We start from the raw sequence: 22,553 nt of genomic DNA, 5'->3' as shown, positions 1-22,553 counted from the left end.
GTTATACTGAGCTGCACTGAAGACAGCAGATCTACAAGCTCACAACGTGTCGTGCTGCAATGCGAGGTGAGCTTGGAGTGTGGCTAATTTTGGCGCAATGCCTGAACACAACTAGGCCTACTGTAAATACAAAACAGGCATAGTAATACCAAGTTTTGGTATGAACTGATGTTAGAAGTACCACTACCTTAACTGTCCATATTCACACGTTAGCCCCTTACTGTACAGTAAGTGTGTGTGTGGGGAGGGTTGTGTGAATATGGTCCTTGTGAGTACCTTTACAGTACTGACAACATCTCCAACTCCTTCTCTACATGAAGAGAGCAGTGTAGAGCTTGCATTCAAGTATGTATGCTGTAGAAAATAAATACTTGCTTTCCTTAGTTTTGCTCATCTAAGATTAACTATTGTAACTAGTGTTAACATCTAGAGATCTACACCTGTACACCTGTGATGTGACAATAAAGATGATTCTGATCTAGAAATCTAAAGATTAGTTTCTACTGTTGGGAGGTTATATTCCATTCCTTACAATTAGTCCAGGATTAGGTTAAAACTGTGAGCTTTTATTCATCACAAACCTGCCTGTATAGTATTGGTGTCAGAGGCTGCCTTTTGAAGAAGAGACGAGGTCACATCTAAAACAGATGCTGACCTTTCTAAAAGAGAGGTTATATTGACCATATTCACACAGCGGTCCTTCTGCTTCCGTCAAACTGGTGTGTGTGAGACGTTAGAGCAACGGATGTGGTGTGATTATGGTCACTCAGTGAAAGGTTTAAATAACCTTAACTTAAATGGTGGATCATTAGTTTGCTGTGATAGAACTGGCGATTGGTTAAATGTATTCAACCAGCTTGCATAGAAATATCTGTTAAAATGTACTGTATGATGACAGATGAGATTTTAGTGAGCTAAATCGGATACATCTTAGATTGTAACATTATCTAGTTAGGCATGTGTGGAGTACCTCATTCTGTCTGTCCTTCATCCTATTTTGGTCTGTTTTTCATTCCATTGGGTCATATAATTAATAGGCAAATACTCGATGATACACTGTTGTATCTGACTGAATACCACTGACGCAAGCAGCCTTGATACATTCATTCATTAAAATGTTCGTAATTGCGACTGAGTAATTGCTAACAAAACCTCCACCGGCTGTCAGTCAGTCAGTCAGTCACGCCACGTCACGTCACGTCACGTCACGTCACGTCACGTGTTTGCCCCTACTCATATCTCTGCCTCCGTTGCCCCTATCCAAGCCAAACTTTGCACACACACTCCTTGGCTGGCAAACCACAACCTCTGCCCCTGATTTCTCACATGCCCCATAGCGCCACCATGAGGTTGCTTTTTGCAGACAACATTATGCGACCTGGCGGTCGCTTATCTCCCGATTAGGGAGTCTTACTGGTTTATTCTGTAGATCAGATCTGTTATAATTATCTTAACTTATACGGTGCCAGGACATTTTGTAACAACCAAACATTATTACTGCCAAATATATACAGTTATGCATTATCTTTTAATGTATTATACTGGTTCTTTGTGCACACTCATTTCACAATACAGAAGCAAATTCTATAACTTAAATACGTGTATTTTAACCAATTTCAAACTGCCGTCCCTACTTTGCTGATGTTTTATTTTATTTTGTGTGGAAATTGCATGCTGTTGAGAATCTATGCATGCACAAATGCAATTAAAAAGTCAGTAAATCTCTTAGATAGACTAACTTCGCGAATTGTTAAACACTAATATGAACATCCCACTACATAAAAAAAATGCGTGTGTGTGTTTCCATCTGTAACTCCACGTTCAGCAGTTGTTCAATTGTCTAAAAAACATAATACAAAAATCAATAACGCATGTACCTTGCCCAACATCAACTTTATCACCTTCAGATGTGTCTCTACTTCTCATAATCCCAAAATGTTTAAAATTTTTCCCCACATTTTGGCCTGTAGGCGGCATATTGCGCAATCCATAGTTGGGAGCAAAGTGTCATTATCATCACCAGGTCTCAGGTTACAAGAGGGAAGGGGGGGCGGGGGGGGGGGGGGGGGTCAGATGGGGGGGGGGGGGGGGTCAGATGCACACACACACACACACACACACACACACACACACACACACACACACACACACACACACACACACACACACAGAGGGGGGGGGGGATCTAGAACAAGAATCAAAAACATAGATCTAGAACACAATTCATAGTTCTAGAACACATAGAATTCATAGATATAGAACACAGAATATGTACAGTACAGTACAGCAAGGTACAGTAGAGTACAGCAAGGTACAGTAGAGTACAGCAAGGTACAGTAGAGTACAGCAAAGTACAGTACAGTAAGGTAAAGTACAGTAGATTACAGTAGAGTACAGTACAGTAAGGTACAGTAAGGTACAGTAGAGGATGGGTGGATGATGGATGGATGTGGATGGATGGATGGATGGATGGATGTGGATGGATGGATGCATGGATGGATGGATGCATGGATGGATGGATGGATGGATGTGGATGGATGGATGCATGGATGGATGGATGCATGGATGGATGGATGGATGGATGGATGGATGTGGATGGATGGATGGATGTGGATGGATGGATGGATGTGGATGGATGGATGGATGGATGGATGGATGGATGGATGGATGCAAGGTACAGTAGAGTACAGTAGAGTACAGTACAGTACAGTAAGGTACGGTAAGGTACAGTAGAGGATGGATGGATGTGGATGGATGGATGATGGATGGATGTGGATGGATGGATGTGGATGGATGGATGGATGTGGATGGATGGATGTGGATGGATGGATGGATGGATGGATGTGGATGGATGGATGGATGGATGGATGGATGGATGGATGCATGGATGGATGGATGGATGGATGGATGGATGGATGGATGTGGATGGATGGATGGATGTGGATGGATGGATGGATGTGGATGGATGTGGATGGATGGATGGATGGATGGATGTGGATGGATGGATGGATTGATGCATGGATTGATATGGATGGATGGATGGATGGATGGATGTGGATGGATGGATGGATGGATGTGGATGGATGTGGATGGATGGATGGATGGATGTGGATGGATGCATGGATGGATGGATGCATGGATGGATGGATGGATGGATGGATGTGGATGGATGGATGGATGGATGGATGGATGGATGGATGGATGGATGGATGGATGGATGGATGTGGATGGATGGATGGATGCATGCATGCATGGATGGATGGATGGATGGATGGATGGATGGATGTGGTTGGATGGATGGATGGATGGATGTGGATGGATGGATGGATTGCCATTTACACTATTTTGCATTTTGGAAAAAACTGCATATTTAATGTTGAGCTATCCTAAATTTGTATTGCTTAGCTGCCCACTGGACTGTATCCATCTCTGGGTACAGGGGACTTTCACATAGGAAAGGGGCCAGGCCCCCGCAGGGGGCTTTTTTCTAGTCTTTATTAACAGTTCACTCTTCCATACTCACTACATACTTTTGATTAAAGTAGGTATAGATAGGAGTAGGTAGGTAGGAGTAAAGCCATGTAAAAGATAAATAAATAAAAGCACACCTTTCTTCAGGTTGTCATGGAGAGAGCCGCAAACTTAACATTAGCTGAGAGACTACCTTTCCAGAGTCAGGAGCTGCAAACACATCTGTCATTTTTTGTCTTTTGTGTGAAATCCAACTCTTTCCTTGAGACTGCTTTAGCTATCTTAATTACTTGGTGTCAGGCAGATATGGCTGATTTCGACGGTGAAAGTTGAGATGCCAAGTGAGAGAATTATGAAGAACATTTTTGTTGTTGTCGAGCGCCACGAATAATGACTAGCACGATGTTTCAGAAAAGCTTCTATCACAGGGGGAGTAAATGAGCCATAACTGATGCTGTCAATAACAGCCACCCAGAGAGGCATGGTCTGTAGCATTCCTGTGGACTACAGTATGCTGCTGCAGCACTCAGGTTTAAAAGGATTAAACTTGAAAGGCTGCCAGCGTCTACTGCAAAAAGAAGGTCATTGAGCATTTACAAAGAGGACTTGTTTGGAAAACTGATAGGATCACCTCTAATTCTGAGCTGAGTTTGGGATCCCTGTAAATGCAGGATTACATAGTAGTTACTGTAGATGGTTTATTTACATAATTACGTATATTTAATGTTTCAGAAAAGCCTCCTGGTGTTGAAAATGTACTAAATCACTTCAAATCAAATCAGATTGTCTCCTTTACCTAAACACATTGCTACTTTAATTGAAGCTTGCTTATGAAACTGCAAAGTAGTGAACAAATTATATTAAATATATTGTATTAAAATTCAAGCCAAATAAATGTATCGCAGGACAACTGAGGACACATAAGTTTTTACTTTGAAGCTCATAGCACAATAACTTCTAATTTCCCATGGATTTCCATGAGTTCTCCATGCTTTCCTTTGGGGCATCCATCCAATTATCCTACCACAGTAGATTATCCCTAATCCTGCATATGGCTAATTAGAATAACACTTCCTCATAATCAAAATCAAAGCGATTTGTGCAAATATAAAGAGTTAATGGAGTGGGTTTCACTTACAGGATACTTCTAACACTAGTCACAAGGACACACAAAGTGAAAAGTTGAGCTACAGTACACATTGCACATCATTGCCTTTTATCATTGTATCAAAGTATCAAATATTGTACTTCAGTGCATGTGGGGAAAAACTACACCAGAAATCTATACTCTTACAACAATTCAGCCCCAAACGAGACCTAAGGGCTCACAATTGTTGGTCTTGCAAATTTTCACTTGTGGGATGAAATGCTGATATATGGATACAAGGAAGATAAATACTTACATTAGAGAATAGCATGCAAAAATGGAAAAGGATGCCATGCCACACAGAAACACGGTTAGATATGCAAAAGGAAAAAGGTGAAAGATGGTTGAGACACAGTAGAGACACAGTACACACAGTATTATGACAGCATTAACCATTTCCACAAAGATTAACATGGCATCCTGTATTGGACTGAAGGTATCCTACCCCACTTACCATATTTCATATTCCAACACAATATAAATGTTCCATATGACTGAAACGGTCTGGGAAATTGTTGAATCTGGACAAATAATGTCTCTTTAATTGCTGCAAAAGTACAGCTACTGTACATTGGTATAGGAACCAAATCTTTGTGAAAATGTCAATGTTAAAGGTATATTCAGTGATGTATTTCATTCAAATAAAAATATAATTGGTACATTCCTCACTAGAATGTGTGCTGACCATATAAGGACTTCCACCATGGCCCGTGTTACGAGCATAGCTAGATTTGGGTTTCAGAGGTGGCCAGCCAGTCCTCGACCAATCATGGTAGAGTATGGCCGTAGTTATGTTATGATGTTTAGTTATGATTGTCAAAATAAAAGTTTTGAGAACCACAGTCACTCTGAATTAAAAACGTCTGCTAAATGCCTAGATTGTAAACTACTGAACTCATAAAATGCCACAGTCTCGTAGTAAATCAGTATCATACATATCCTGAAGCTGGAGACGTAGGCCTAGCGATATTCAGTGATTGGGTCAAATGATCAAAACGAGAACATTATAATGGTGTAAAAAATCTATAAAAAACGAAACAAAGGCCAGTAAGGGACAAGATGACCACTTTCATTATCACTGAATACACCTTTAATAACGTGTTAGCATGCTGTAAAGCCCTTAATAAACAGCGGATGCACATGCCTGGGTACATTATACTAACCTTGCAATAGTGTTGAGCTAGTGGGTTCAATTACCTCTACATAAGAGAAACAAATGGAACAGAGCAACATATCGAAAAACATAAACAGTAACACATCATTGACAATACTTGTGAACTGCATGAAGCTAAGGCGGCTGAATTAACTTTTGAATGATGGGAGCATTGGCACCTACTGGACTTATTAGACTTGCAATTTATCAACAAAGCCCATTCACTAAAACACAGATGTTACTTTATTGCGACCACATTAACCAATGCATTCCTAAACTCATTCCCTGCCAAAATCTTTTGGACAAACCCACAGGAAACAGCATGTGATCGAAAATCCCGATCTCCATCGGTTTCCTGTTTATTTTTTTCATGGAAACGCATTTTTCTCTGCTTTCTTACTTTTGCTGCGTTTTTGTCAAAACAGAGTTTTTTCAATCGCCCCTAACTAGGGAATGCATGGACCAAACGACTCACTTTTCACAGAAGCATAGAGACCGTGTCCCTGTCCGTGATCGATCGGGGAATTGATCGAAACATTTAAAAACATTCTGTGACTAGAGTTTTCACTATAACACTACTTGAAAAATAGCTAGCAGCAGTGAGGGCTACTTTGGTTAATATTCTTGGCAGTGAATGAGTTACAGTAAATTGGGACTCATACAATAAAACATGGCACGTCGTCCATCACATTGATGTTAGGTGTATGGGATTCAAGTACTCACCATAAAGGAGAAAGCTTGTGTTTGAGGTCCCGAGTTTATTGATGGCAACACAAGTGTAGTTGCCATAATCTCCCTCGGAAACATTGAAAAATGTCAGTGTGGACAGTGATCCAGTGCTATCAATATCCATGCCATCAAAGCCAACCAACAGCCTGAACAGAAAGGAAAGACCAAAACAGATTAAATAAAACAATAAACACACAGACAGACAGACAGACAGACAGACAGACAGATAGAATAAATAATAATAAGTAATGGCAAGTACATGCGAGCACACGCACACGCGCACACACACACACACACACACACACACACACACACACACACACACACACACACACACACACACACACACACACACACACACACACACACACACACACACACACACACACACACACACACTATTTCTCATTTGGCTACTTAATATGGAAATCCATAACCCATTACCTTCTGTCATCTTTATACCACTCATAATCCGCTTCTGGCACTGCATCCGCCTCACACTCCAACACCCCTCTCTGGCCCACAGTCACTCCAACATCTCTGCCCTCTGTCACAGTGGGAGCATCTACAGCACAGACAGACAGACAGACAGACAGACAGACAGACAGACAGACAGAGTTGGTGAATGTTTTTATGGGAGCGCTGAGTGTTCATTTAACCTCAACCAGTATAAATGGAAGCTCCTGCGGGTCCATCCAGATCCATTTGTACACTGTGTTAAATGAACGCTAAAGATTTTTACCATGTACTGCTCAGAAGACTGGGATTTGTTCAACTACAACTGTACAACACATTCATAACTCAAGAGCTAGCTATAGATTTACTCTTTGGACTCTAAACGTACTTAAAACTCTCTAAAGCAGTGGGTTTCAACCTCAAGGTCCATTATCTATTCAGCATTTGAGCCACACACGGGCCACCATTTGATGAGATTTAGCCTCTCAGACCCAACACCTTGAATATTTTGTCGTTGGATAAGACTTTGTCCACAATTCCATGCTGTATTCACGTGGTACCATAGGAGAGATAACAGGCGTTATCAAACGTTGATCAAAATAACAATTCTTCTACATTCTTTAATTGTGTAGACATCTTGTAAACTGAGTAATGCTGATGTTTGACAATAATTGTACTCTTGAGAGTGTAAAATGAAACCAGATTGACCCGTAAGGGTCCATTTGGTTTCAAGAGTTAAAGATCTGATTAAGTTAAAGATCTAGTTAAAGTTAAACATCTAATAAAGGTCCATTTGGTTAACTCTTCATCATTTAGCTGGGGACCACCTGGAATCCCCTCAAGGACCACTGCTTGAAAACCACTTCTCTAAAGTTTAGAGTGTATGCTACAGTATTTGTTGACTTAGATAACAGCTATAGTGAGCAATATATAGCTTGTAGATCTGTTATTTTTGGCACGGAATTTGAATTTAACATAACACACACACACATATCAGTCAACAGTCAACTGGTTAAAGTGTTTACAGCAGTCCTGTCCTTTTATTAACCACATAAACCCTATATACGTTGTCTGGGGTTCCACAGGGCTTTATACATGGTCCCTCTAAACCAAATCTTTTGAAAATAGCTGATCTACAAACTCACAAGGTGTCACAATGTGACATGTTGTGAGCTTGTATTTCTGCTTCTTTAGCTGGATAGGGACACATGGGTTCGTTAAAAGTGCCAAATATGGGTGTGTTCTGGTGTGTTAATACAGTATACCATGTAGTTTTCACACAAATACCGCCAAGGAGTATCTGACATATGGTATCCTATCCCAGCCCTCTCGTTCTTCTTTACATCACTATCTAAGAAAGCTGAAATTCCATGTTACAAGTACATTTAAAGCATTAGGAATAACAGATTCTGATATCTGGGCATCAAAATGTATCGACTGATGCAAGTCATAAGTTTACAAGGCAGTTCTCGTGATCTCACAGAAGAACCAGTATTTTCAAAAACACTGCTTTATGCCTCACACCGTAACAATTGACATTTTGAGTTACCCAGGCAACCATTACATTAATTTCCTTTGGGGACAGCGAGAAGAACATGTATTTATTTTCACCTCTAGGTAAAATATGTGAGAAGTAAGAAGTAGCATCTTATAAATCAATGTGGCATACCCACAGTGGTGGTATTAAGAACCTGGAGGCTTGTTTTGAAGAGCCAATGCACCCGTGCATAAAAATAACATAAATAAAAACATTGGCATTATGTGCACTTCCAGCACCATAGACAGCTCAACGTGGAAATAATAATAACAGACTATAGTACTTTAGGACTTTATTCCTTCCATCCATCTTTCCATCTTTCTTTCTTTCTTTCTTGGGCCATATGTCAAATCGACCGGCTTCAACGGGAATCGATTCCTTGCATTTTGCTGAGAGATAGTTTATATTGTTTAGTTTATTTATATACATTTATTTGTGAATTAATTGTATCCACTTTAATTAAAATTTTAACTTTTCCCATATATGGAGATGACTGACATCTGACGTCTGACATCATAGACCACATGAGACTATGAGCTTAATACGGATGACGTCATGGATCTCTATATATGGGCATAGAAGGGACAAGGACAGAAAGGTTAGCACCGCTCGAATAGGGACAAGGAGTGACCGATACAGAGATATGTGCAAGTGTGACTCGCCTCAAGTCACACTTGAGGCGACACAAATTGCATCTTTCTAGTAGTTAATAATTAATAAAAACTGCATGAACAATTGTATTTTTGCTTTGTAACCCTATACTAGTCTGTGTTTCGTGGCTATAGGAGAATATTGTGCTGTAGGATACCACAGTTGCCATGCCTCCATATATACTGTACCTCCCAGTATGCAGTGAGAAACCAACTCTCGCCTTCTTTTCTGTTATTTATCATTTTATTCATACAATGTTGTCCTGGTAGGATCATTTAACCCTAAATAATTGCTTATAGAGATTATTATAATTAAGTGTATTTGCTTTGTGCAATGAGTTTATGTTCACCTATTAAACTCCACAGTTTAAACAGTGTCTCTATTGTGTGTGGCATTTATTACAGATAGAATGATAAAGACACATCTAATCTATCTGATTAACTTTACATAATATAAAATCAATTCATCCAAGATAAATAAATAAGGCTTGACAGCTAAATGAAAAGTGTGTGTGTGTGTGTGTGTGTGTGTGTGTGTGTGTGTGTGTGTGTGTGTGTGTGTGTGCGTGCGTGCGTGCGTGCGTGCGTGCGTGCGTCTGTCTGTCTAATCTCTCAAGAACAGATGAAGTGAAAAGGAACAAAACAGAGAGGGCGCTGTTTTTCCATTTTCTTTGACGATAGGTTCCCAGATTGGTGTGTGTCAGACTGTCTGTGTGGACTCACAGTTCACTGTGATGTCTACAGTTTGGACATCCGTGTCGATCTCATTGATAGCCGTGCACTCGTACGTCCCAGCTCGCTGTCTGGATATGGCTGGGATTTCCAGGTACTCATCATCTGATGCCAGGTCCCCTGTGAAATGACAACACCAAGTGGCAAAGAGGAGAGATCAGTGACCTGCAAATGCTTGTGTGTTGAAATATCATTTTCACGTGTGGCCCACGGGGGGCAGAGGTAAGCAATGATATGAACTGTGCTGGGCGCTGGGGTATAAAGGTGATTGGTATAACAGGTTCAATCCATACAAATGAGATTTAGTATAGATTTATATTCAATATATCATTCAAATAAAAAAAGTATTATTGTTATAGTACCATGCAGACTACAATAAAGGAAATGTTAATTATGCAGCTGTTGTGTTTGGCTTTTAGCGGGCGCCAAAGTCTGTGCATAATCGCACGATTTAGCTGTTTTGAGCTGTGAAATGTCTAAATGATTACCCAGAAGACAAGAGAAAAGCTTAGCCCTGGGTCCAATTCAATTCCAAGTATCTGAAAATCGATGTTCCAGTAGCAACATGCTAAGAAGCTTGATCTGACACAATTCAAACTGCTATACACACACCAAAATGCACCAAAGTTGAGCTATGGAAGTGTTAAAGTGGACACACCATTAGAAAAATAGACCAGACACATTCTCAACAGTTTCAGTCTCTCTGATAACTGTCCATAGTGCCATTAAATGCCTACACAGATTTGAACTTGCTGACATTTTTCTATGATTGTTACAAGCCTTGCTGATTAGTACTGCGGTCTCCATAAGGCTCCAACTCATTATCCCTTGTCCGTCAGGATCTCCCACTCACAGCCTACAAGCAGCTATAACAAAAGGGGAAATGCCAACCCAGGATACTTTTTCTCAGTTTGTCATGCTTGCTTGGGAGAGACAGCTAATATGGCACTTACTTAACGCGAAAGAACAAAGGACATAATTGTCTTCAAAACCTCCTCCCGAGATTTTATGCTTTGACATTAACAGATCGCACAGGGTTTCAATTTGCTGGGTTTAGACACGATACCGTCTTGCACCTGGGAAGGTTTGTTAGAGAGAGCAGCCATCCCCGACATGCTGATCACCTGACGAGGGGTGTCAGGAGATCTCTTATGTGAGAACAGCTCCCCCAGCCTGCCCCCCTTTTCTGTGTCTCTTGTTCATTTTTCATGTCAGTTCTTTTTCATATTATTATTTGGAGTCTGACTTGACAAGGGCCACTACATCCTGCCAATAGAGACCCCGCCGTCAGTTGCACACACCCGTCGCCTAAATCCTCCACAGAGAGCTAAACGAGAGCAATGCATTTATCTGATGCACACTTCCAAAGTATTCACATTAAGCATCAGCTTTACCGCCGTTGCCTTAGCATTAGCAGTTAGGGGCAACCATTCTCAAGATCGACATGGTGATTATATGAAATCAATGTTCCCGCACACTTAATGGCTATAATAAAAAAAGCTTGGCAATAAAAACTAAAGATGGCTATCTTCGTGACTGTCAGGGAGGGAGCAAGACTGAGCCTCTGCTTGCGGCTGATGCTTTGCTGTGGTCTTTGCTCACTTCGACTTGTTTGAATGCTATCGTCTAACTGTGCCACTAAGTACAAGCCCATCATGTCAAAAGTTGATAACAAGACAAGAACTTTCACATTCTGCGAAAGAAGAGTAAACATCGGCTCAGCGAAGGCAAATAGTTCATGGGAGGCTTCACTGTTCAACTGCAGTAAACAATAAACTCTCAAGAACAAGAACCACATCCAATTTAAAGATCCAATTAGTGTCAAATTACACAATCTTACAGCCTCAGAATTTGGTTAAAAGTCCACATGCGGCAAATGTGTGTGAGTCTGTGCTCTATGACTACGTGTTTTCAGTTGTGCGCACTCTAATTTCTCAGTCTACTACAAGGAGGACTGATGCGTCATCTGTCCATGACCAAGAGGTTGAGCTACAAGACTGTCCTCTGTTGCATCTGGGAGAGCATGCAGAGGGCAAGATGGAAGATATTAAAGTAGGTAGGTAGGGGGTGGGAGGTAATCTCCGGAGGCCGGGGCAGGCAAGAGACCTTGTACCCTCTCTGTCCTGCAACACCACTCCGGTGCTTTCAGCAAAGTCAAGGGCAGAGAGGAAAATGGGGTAGAAGGAAACGGAGAGAGGCTGAGAGAAGACAGGAGAGCAGAGGGATAGAAGTACTTAAAGGAGAAAAAAATTGAGATTATCATAACACAGGGTTTATATTTAAACAAGCAAGGGTCCATAAGGGAGGATGAGGAGGAATAGTTGAATGCTATAGTTGGACATTGGCTGGACACAAGCTGGAACACTCATCCAATGTCATTTTGACTATGCATGCACCTCAAAACTTCAGACCTATCAAAACAACAGGTTACCACTAAACCTCACACTCACCCCTACTCATTATGCTAGGATGGGATGGCTCAGGATAGAGGACAGAGAACAGACATCTGCAATGGGCCTGGTCTTCAAGATACAAGGGACCTTCAAAACCGCCATATGAGCACTTTTAATTTATTTGATCAATGGTAAAAATGTCCTATTATGAGTGAAGTAATGTTACACTGCTCAAAGTATTTTCTCTTTATCAAAGAGCTGGAGAGACAGGGATAACCCTGCCACTGAACAAACACTCCACAGCAACGATACAAATCAGAACATAGTGCTTTAACCTTTTTGTTTTCACAAAATATTATCTAAAATAATAAATATTATTTAATATCATCATGTTATTTATCTTTCATTTTTATTTATTCTTTATCTATCTTATTCTGGGTTTGGCTTTTGACTCTTCCTCAGTGTTTCATTCTCACTTCTGTTTCTGCTATGACACCTATGATCCCCTCTGGGGATCAATAAAGGTTTATCTTATCTGATCTTATCAGGAAAGGGGGAAGAGAAACAAACTGAAGGATAGATGGAAGCTGATATAGGGAGAGCGAAAAAAGCAATGCAGTGGCAGGGTGAGCGAGAGTGTAACTGGAGAAGAGATTGATTCAACATCGCCTAGAAGATGAAACCTGCTCTTGAAAGAACATGTGCTCAAGAAGCAATCTGTTTATTTTTTTACTTACTTTGTACTGAGAAAAGAAAACACTCACTTAAGCCCTATACACTAAAACATTTTTGAAAAAGTATCTAAAATAAGGTCACCTACAGTATAGGGTTACATGTGGTTACATGATTTCCAAGAAAATAAGACAATAAGGGAAGAGGGGGTGGGTGGGGCAAAACAGTTCAGGGCTGCATTTCAGTGTAAATAAACATGGCTGGAACATCTGCTACTTTAAACTGTGCCTCTCAAGAAGCTGAAGAGCGAGGTAAATATGGCATGCAGATAGCCATTTTCTACTGATTATCAGCCTTGGGCACATGGAATTTTATTATGTGCCAATACGGCTTTGATGTACGATCCCCTTTGATGAAAACAAACATAAAAGGAGAGAAGAAAAAACCCAAACAAATACTGTAGCTTGGGGTTCTATTACCCCAAAGTAATAAGGCAGGCTTTCTTCCATTGAAGAGGTTGCCAGCGCCGCAGAGAATCTGTTGTGACAGTATCACTTTGATTTGACCCATCAATAGCAGGCACATTTTTTGAACTACAAAGCAGAGAGATAAGCGTGACTGTTGCTAATGTGACTTAGGCCACAGATCCTCTCTGTCTCATCACAATCAAGGACGACGCTGATGCGGTGATGTAAGTGTAGGGTACTTGATTGCTTATTGTGTTACTGTGTATTACAACAGCCGCGTTTGAATGTTCTCTGACCATGTCATCCTCATTCCTGATGCTGTTATTCATTTCTTATACACATCGTTGACAAGAGTCCCCCAGGGGTCTATACTAGTCTAGCACACCTCCGGGGCGGCAGGGGCTCAGGGGTAGAGTTGCCGTTTTAGAACACGGAGGGTTCCCAGTTCGATCCCGGGCTCCCCCAGAGTTAGAGTCCTTGAGGAAGACTCTGAACCCCTAGTTGCTCCCAGTGAGCAGGGTTAGCAGTGTGTGTGTGTGTGTGTGTGTGTGTGTGTGTGTGTGTGTGTGTGTGTGTGTGTGTGTGTGTGTGTGAGAGAGTGAGTGAGTGAGTGAGTGAGTGAGTGAGTGAGTCCTTGAGGAAGACTCTGAACCCCTAGTTGCTCCCAGTGAGCAGGGTTAGCAGTGTGTGTGTGTGTGTGTGTGTGTGTGTGTGTGTGTGTGTGTGTGTGTGTGTGTGTGTGTGTGTGTGTGTGAGTGAGTGAGTGAGTGAGTGAGTGAGTGAGTGAGTGAGTGAGTGAGTGAGTGAGTGAGTGAGTGAGAGAGAGAGAGAGAGAGAGAGAGAGAGAGAGAGAGAGGGAGAAAAGAGAAAAGGGTGAATGTAATGCACAATCTAGGCGCTATATACTGTATTTACCTCCTGTTTTCCCCTCTACACTAAATATACTGTGCGATGCAACACATTGAGAGCTTGTCGATCTGTTGTTTCTGCAGAACGTACACCCCAGATTTGGGACGCTTACCGTGCACATGACACTGGGATATATTTAGCTCTGAAAGGCGTGGAGATTTCCGCTTCACGTTTTGGCCAAGCTTTTAAACCCTAGGTCGTACAACAGCAAAAAACTCTTAAACTTTCCTTATACAGTGCAGTAGGCCAGTATAAGTAAACAAATATTTATTTCATATTTACAAAACATCTCAGATGGTAAAAAAAAAGAAAGAAAAAAAAACTCTTGGCTTTTATGTTCCACCTCTAAACCTCAAAATCAGGCTCAGGCACGCGAGTGATAAGGGAAGTTGCGTTGGTGGGTGGGGAGCTTTTGTCTAAAACTCACGCACATTATCTCTTGGGTCATATAAAGTATTAGTCCGATTTTTCATATTCAATTCAAAATGTTGGTTTGGCTTCCAAAAGGTCCAGCTTCAGCCCACTCTTGCTGGATTTCTGACGATTCACACCGATTTCATTTCTGACCACCAACAGTTAACTTCTGCCCGACTGCTCCCGCCCGCAAACACAATTTAAGTGCCGCTTATTACCACATAATCACCCAATATTACTGTCATGTCCCGCACGATCCCACAATGTTTCCATTGGGCCTCAAAAACATTAGGAACAGTAACACAGAATGACAGGGAGAGTAAGAGACAGAGACAGAGAGGAGGTCATTACAGCACCATGGACAGCGACACAGTGGGCTCAGCTGGGCAGAACTGTAGGTTATTAAATGGATGCCTTATGCTGCATATACCTGTCGGGCATTTAAGGTATACCCAGGTATTAAAATAAATGCCATGCACAATTATGTACAGTATACTAAATGTATATAGACTTTCCTGTGCCTTCCTGTTATTTTCTGTTCTGTGTTCCTTTATTTTACATTCTCCGTTTTGATATTGTTACTCTTTCTGTAACTGCAATGTTGAAAACATAATATTTCACCCACTCTTTTTTATACCTGTAATCCTGTGATGTCACAAAGTTGAACCTGATGTTTCAAATAGGCAAATAATAATGTGGTATTGTTGAATTTTTATGAGCTCTGTAGAGATAGTGCCTACTTTAGACTATTATTTAGACTATTGCATCATCATCATCCATATAACAAGGTAAAAGAAATAGCAAGTGCAATAACAAGAAGAGCCTTGTAATGATAAAAAAAAGAATATTAGACAACCACAAGTACTGTACGCTACACATGCACTTTAACCAAGTACATGAAAATACATTGCATACATACAGTATGTAATATAATAATCGTGAATGCATATAAATACAGCTACAGTTGGTAGAGCTGTGCAACAAATAGCAGGTCGGGTGGTTTCAGTAACAATGGCAATGACAGCAGAATTCACTGCAACGCATTTAGTACGATCGACAGAACCATATTCAGCTTAAAGAATTCCATCATTGCTCCAGATGAATATTAAAAACGATCCATAAAACATTATGATCTTCAGTATGGCGCAAGCCTCTGCCTTGCAATGGTGCTCTGTCTTGCACACACCATAAGCAAAAAAAGCACATCTGCAAGCTTAGTTACGACACAAAGTATATAGGGCTTAAGAAGAGCTTAAAGGAGCTATAGTCAACTTTTTCTTGAAAAACGAATGCTAAAATAAAAATAACGTTTTTCGAAAATATTTTATGAAAAAATAAGCTTCATATATGTGTTTCAATTAAAAAATGACCACAAAAAGCGTTACAATAATGATAAAATAATTTGGCCATTGTCGGGCCGACACTTTGTTTACATCCTAGTCTAACACTATCAAAGCATAGACTAGAATGTAAACAAAGTGTTGGCCTGACAATGGCCAAAATGATTATTTTATCATTATTTTACGCTTTTTGTGGTAATTTTTTAACAATTTTGCTGCCATTTTAAACATAGCTGTAGTAAGCAGCTGCCAAATTGTCCTTACCTTTTAACGTGGGCACGTGCACGCATAGTGCATGATCTGTGCGCGACTCATGTAGTAGACCGGTAGACAAGATGACAGCTTTCGAATAAAAGAAATCCATTGGAATAGACAAATCCGTTGCCAGGCTGTTACCCCTGCTGTAGCCGCCGGTGTTACATAAGAAAACATTGGAAACTGCCAGTTGTGCGCTATGGTAACACGTGGACACGTTCGCGCACATAGCAGACGATATGTGCGCGGATCATATGCCAGGCGGGCACAAGAATCGAAAAGCTATCAAATAAAATAAAAAAACGCGATGAAATGAACGTGCTGCTCCTTCCTCTGTTTACAATGTAAACAGATGGGACGGAAGCTTGGGCCTTGGACAGGATACGGAAACCTAGATCCGGTCAGAACCGGAAATACGTCAGGATACAGTTAGGGGAAGGGCCTAAGACTCCGAAACGGCCATATACAGCGTTCATACTTTTAATTGTTTCATAATGATTAAAGCTAATTCAATTTCCGGGAACGACGGGCATCGCAGCGTGGTACAGCGGGAAATCAACGGTTTCGACAGGGATCGCAGAGTATGAGTTAATAGAAACACATGTATGAAGCTTATTTTTTCATAAAATATTTTCAAAACATTATTTTTATTTTAGCATCCGTTTTTCAAGAAAAAGTTGACTATAGCTCCTTTACTACAGACATACGTATTAAATACAATGAAGATAACATTTACAAAGTATGACCTTTTAGTGATTTTATAGAAAAAGACAAATATTTTATACTTTGATTTGTGTACACACAAAGAGAGGGGAAGAAAAGGTTTTAGTGATAACATTGATATTAAACTATCGTATCTAGCTGTCAAGCTATCAAACAGCTTCAACAGAAACCTTTCTTTGACCATGAAGTCACCCACAGGGCAAAAACAATGGCATCTTCGAAAAACAACCCATCAGCCTCAAACAACTCTAAAATCTCACAATTACAAACATTGCAGTGCAAATTAACACGTCCAACTAACTGAGCCAATTCATTTATGGAAATGCCTATTGTTCCCAGGCCAATTTCAATCATGCACATGTTCATTTTGGCCATTTTCATGTGCCAGAGTATCTGCCGGTGGCCTGGGTTTGACGAACTTTGCAGTCAGGCACTGGGGTCTGCGGGACATACTGAGGATCACTTATGATCTGCCACAAGCCCCTAAAGCCATCTATCTATCAGGGTGAGGGGCTGCAGCTGGCTGGCTTCAGAGCTGGGTCATGGCTGTGCGAGAGGCCCAGACAGAGCCTGGAATAACATCAATCCCCGCACACACACACGCACACACATTCACACATGCAAGCCGGGCAAGCATGCTCGCATACCCTCACTCTCAGAGTGTATATTTAAATATTTTCTTCTTTTCAACACTGTGGGAAGCTTGTAATAACTGGGCCCACACTGAATGGCCGCAGGCTGGTAGTATAGTAGCAGTGGAAATGCGGGATACTGGAACTAAAGTTGTTTTTACTGCAGAGTGCTGGGGCAGTGTGTGTGCTCAGCTATCTCTGGCAGTCAGGGTGAGGGGAGAACACACTGTGTAGCTACATGGTGAACCAAACACGAACCCATACACTGTCGATGAACCTGATCTACAAGGTGAGTGGGGACACAGGGGGCACAGTGTTGTGCGACAAATATGGAGGGGGGAGGGTTGCTAAAATTGGTGAATTGTGGATGTCCTTTATCTCTATTGAAGAGCACCCAAACAAGCTGTACTCAAGTCAATTTTCACATCCACCCAATGCCAAGTTAAAAACCCACACTGTCAGAGATCTCTGAATCAAAGGCTGGCTAGTTTAGATAAAGAGGGGGAGGAAATCATATTTTCTATGAATTTCAATTCATGCACTTGGTTGGACTGGAAGAGAGCAGAGCACTGAGGTGATAAAATGGTCTCCTTTTTATTATTTTCTCAGAGATTTTCTTGCTTTATTGGCAAGAATGCTGTAGGAAAAAGAGGGAAAGATGGGTAGGGGGGACGAGAGGGAGAGACAGAAAGACAGAGAGAGACAGAGAGAGAGAGAGAGAGAGAGAGAGAGAGAGAGAGAGAGAGAGAGAGAGAGAGAGAGAGAGAGAGAATAGGTTGACTAATATTGGCAATATTCCTATTATTAAAATGTAAAAGAAAGCCTGCATTATAAGGTACACACTCTTTGACTTTTTCTAGGCTGTATCAATGCCAGGGGGGAGGCAATTATGATGCCATCAATCCTTATGAAAATGTCACCGTCTGTTGAACATGGGTTTCAGCAGCACAATATGGTTTGCAATGTTTGCAAGCCACTGTCTCTAGGTTATTGTCTCAGAAAGATCATAGGATTGTCTGCCAGCAAGTACAGCCAAGAGTGTTGGAATGTGAAAACACTGGATGATCTAAGATAAGATAATATAAAATAAGATAAGAGGAGATAAACCTTTATTGAACCCTAGGGGGAAATTCGGGTGTCATAATAGCAACAGCAGTAAGGTTTGATTTACAGTATACTTGGTTGCATGCGGGTGTCGCACACTGAAAATAGTCAATCTGCTGTTTTATGTGTGCAACACTGACACACAACCAAGTGTAAATCAAGCGTGAAACTCAGAAATTAGCCAGGTTCTGACTCAAGACCTGGGTCTCTGAATGAATGAATTAATATTATGTAACATACAGTATGTTGATGCTCACTTTGAATCTTAAACATTTACAGTCACAATTCACAGTCTATTACCAATGAATGCATGAATTAATTTACATCTTTTACCAATGAATAATCTGAATGGATATAATACTGAATGTTCAGACTATCAACAGTGAATATGAGAATGAATGTACTGGTATGTACAGTGTCAACAGGCTTCAATGGGGAGTATTATGTACAGTCTATAAACAGTATGACTAAATGGAAAGCGGTGCACCGCGGAATGCATATATCTGCCAGGACAGGTGGCCTACCCAGGACTGTGTTAGGGGGTTGTCGGGCGTGGATTGTAGCCGTCAGGATCTGGGGAAGCTGCGGGGCAAATAGCGCTTCCATGACATATAGTTTGACTTTTTGCATTTGTATCCCGCCTTTACTCAAGAAATGAAAGCACTTGGGAGTGTGCGTGTGTGAGTGGTGTCCTCTCAGACAATGGCATCTTAGCTAATGACCTCAATGTCCTCTCAGACAATGGCATCTAAATGGGACCGTCTCCCGTAACCTTGCATTACCAGACTTTCCACCATGGAGGAAAACTTGGGCTTTTTAATCACGCAGGCAGTATCATCATGTTGCGTGTGTGAGTCTGTGTGACTGTGTGTGTGTGGCGGGGGGCGCACACCTTTCACTGCCAGGCCCAGGATTAATATAATGTATAAGCCAGGCTCTTACCGTATTTTCAATCATCTGCGGATGTGCGTGGGGCCACCGTGTGTTATACGATGTCCTAAAAACAGTGTTGAACGTGTACGGGAGCATCTCTTTTAACGCTGGCAAAAAACAAAGTGACCGCGATAATCCACTCCATTGCTAGGCTCGTTTGAAAGTGGCTTTCTGCAAAAATAATCGACCTTTTGCTGACTTCAATAACATTGACCCGGATATACATGTAGATAGAAATCTCCAGATACGGAAATAGAGCGAGAACCGGATACGGTGTTCAGAGGCGGGACAAGAGCGAGGACTCGATTAAACGGCGATAAAACAATAATTCGCCATATCTCGTCAATGGCATTGAGGGCTTATAAAATAAAGGAACCCTTATGGGTCTATTTGGTAGATCCCTTTTACTGACAATAGAGGCTTTAGGCTACATGTGAATTACAACATTTATGATCTTTGAAGCCCACGTTTGTACAGTATGTCAAACTAGCATGAATAAAAATTGTCATGTTAAAGAAAACAACAAGTGCTACGCGACCTGATACACAATGACTTTTGTTATTTCTAGAACATGCAACATGGCAGATGTACTCTGATGACTGATCTCTTCAGACTTCTCCATTCTATGTAATGTAGATATCAAATACTTATTTTCCCCATATGGACATACACACAAAGTCAGGTATTGGAGCAGCTAGCACTGCTAAAATAATAATAATAAAATAAAAATACATATTATGGAAATTAAGTGGAAATTAATAGGTAAATGCATAATATAATTGTCAGATTTAACCACACTAGTCTAATAATATACTGTAGTATCTTCTGAAATGCCATTTGATTTCATTGCATTTCCATTCTTTGGGGTAAATGCAAATGATTTCATTAAAGTACTGGTTGTTAGAAGGACATTTTGACAGCGGGTGACTCAGACACTCCCTTCTCAACCCTCAACCTACTCAAACACAATTATATTTTATTGCACCTTCAAGAGGCCTGTGCTTATATGACTTTACATCTTTTCTCATCGTGTATATTCAATCATATATTCAGTGCAGATATCTAAGGCCAGCAGCTCACTATTTTATTTCATCTAGATTTATTATTTATTTATTAGTGTGGTTGCCTATAGGGCAAGACACTATTGCTCTGTTCCAACTTTTATGTAGTAATTTTTAGCCAATGAGTAACCAGCATTCTCAATGACGTCACCTTTATGCAGCTTCCTCAGTTGCTAAAAAGTTACTCCATACGTTTTTTTTGATGCTTCCTCATTGGCTAAAGATTACTCCATAAAGTCGGTGATGTCACCTTTATGCTGCCCATTGACTTGAGTGGTAAAAGTAATCCCATTGACTTGAATGGGAAAATGCAAATCGGCAACCAAACTCGCAATTTCCCAGAATTGCATCTTTCTAGTTCATTTTTGAGCGGTGGTAAACCGCTCCATAGAGTGGCTGTGCGTGTGTCTGTAGCCTTTTTCCTCAGCGTTTTGCCATAGCAAAATGTGTGTACGTAGCATCATGTTTGTCTAGTGATGTCATATGTCATATGTCTGTAGCCTTTTTCCTCAGCGTTTTGCCATAGCAAAACGTGTGTGTGTGTGTGTAGCATAGCCTGTATGCAAGCACGACCACCGCTCACTTCACATTGGGTGTGATTTTTATATTTATTAGCGTGTGGCAACCAAATAGTTGTACTTGTCCGACTATTTATTCCATCTTCCATCTTTCCAGAAAAACGCTATTTTGCCGCACTACTCCTCCCACAGTTCTGATGGCACGCACTTGGGCCATATGTCAAATCAACCGGCTTCATCAGGAGATCATTTGCTTGCATTTTGTTGAGAGATACGTTACATAGTTTAATTTATTAGTGAATTGATTTTCTCCAGTGACTTGAATGGGAAAATGCAAAGATTATGGAGATAACTGACATCATAGATGTCTGACGTCATAGACCACATGACACTGACATGGAGGCCAAATGAGAAAATGCAGATTCAACGAGAATGTCCATACTGTATATGGGCATTCCAAGATATGGGCTTAATATTGATGACATTAGGGATCTCCATATATGGGCATAAAAGGGACAAGGACTAACACGAGATCTCCATATATGACCATTATTTTATTAGTGAATACATTTTCCCCATTGACTTGAATAGGGAAAATTCAAATGTTAAGACCGAATTCATTCATTTCTAGTTCTTATTTATGTTGGGTTATTGACTCTTACCTGTACTCTCATGTGTTTTATTCTCACTGCTGTTGCTGCTATGGCACCCGCATTTCCCTCCGGGGCTCAGTAAAGTTTTATCTTATCTTATCAAGCTACAAAGTGAACTCAGCTGTGAAGCCCAGCTGTTGGATGCCGTTAATGAGATTCCACAGTAATAGGCGCAATTGACTAAGAGCAGCTCATAATCATATTGGAATGGGATTAATGCACACTCTGCTGGTTTCAAAGTCTATTGATTGGGCTGTTTCAGGGGTCTAGGCAAATAAGCAGCTTTTCCTAATTAAGGAGAATGTTACCTTCTTATGCTCTCAGCTGGAACACCAGGGCAATGACATGGAAAGAGGAGAGCATTTTAACTTTCACTTGGGGTCCCATTCAATCGCTATGGTGTGTGTGTGCGTGTGCGTGTGCGTGTGCGTGTGCGTGTGTGTGTGTACCTTTTTTACTGTCACTGTTAAATATTGAAATGTAAAAGGACACGTCAAATCCAGTTACATAAAAAGCATAATCTGTAATTTTTCCTTCTTGCCATTTGGTTTGTAACGGTCCAATTTATATTACATAAGTACATGTATTATGAATATTATTAACC

At 40.8% G+C, this 22,553-nt stretch overlaps 1 protein-coding gene across 2 annotated transcripts in view; it reads right to left on the bottom strand.

Annotated features, from left to right (window-relative positions):
• ntm (neurotrimin) overlaps window positions 1-22,553 on the bottom strand; it is a gene marked incomplete at both ends in the record, with an annotated part of 482,453 nt that overhangs the window by 177 nt on the left and 459,723 nt on the right. For both annotated transcript variants that reach the window (XM_080748934.1, XM_080748933.1), the window contains 4 exons: window positions 5,782-5,817; window positions 6,495-6,646; window positions 6,945-7,065; window positions 9,867-9,995. In XM_080748934.1, the coding sequence (XP_080605060.1) occupies window positions 5,782-5,817; window positions 6,495-6,646; window positions 6,945-7,065; window positions 9,867-9,995 (438 nt within the window). The remainder of the gene's footprint in view (window positions 1-5,781; window positions 5,818-6,494; window positions 6,647-6,944; window positions 7,066-9,866; window positions 9,996-22,553) is intronic.

This window comes from Nannobrachium achirus, assembly GCF_963921795.1.
Source record: "Nannobrachium achirus genome assembly, chromosome: 19".
Lineage (NCBI taxonomy): Eukaryota > Metazoa > Chordata > Actinopteri > Myctophiformes > Myctophidae > Nannobrachium > Nannobrachium achirus.
The sequence above is the reverse complement of the archived record's forward strand: the minus strand, read 5'-3'. Positions and strand labels throughout refer to the sequence as shown.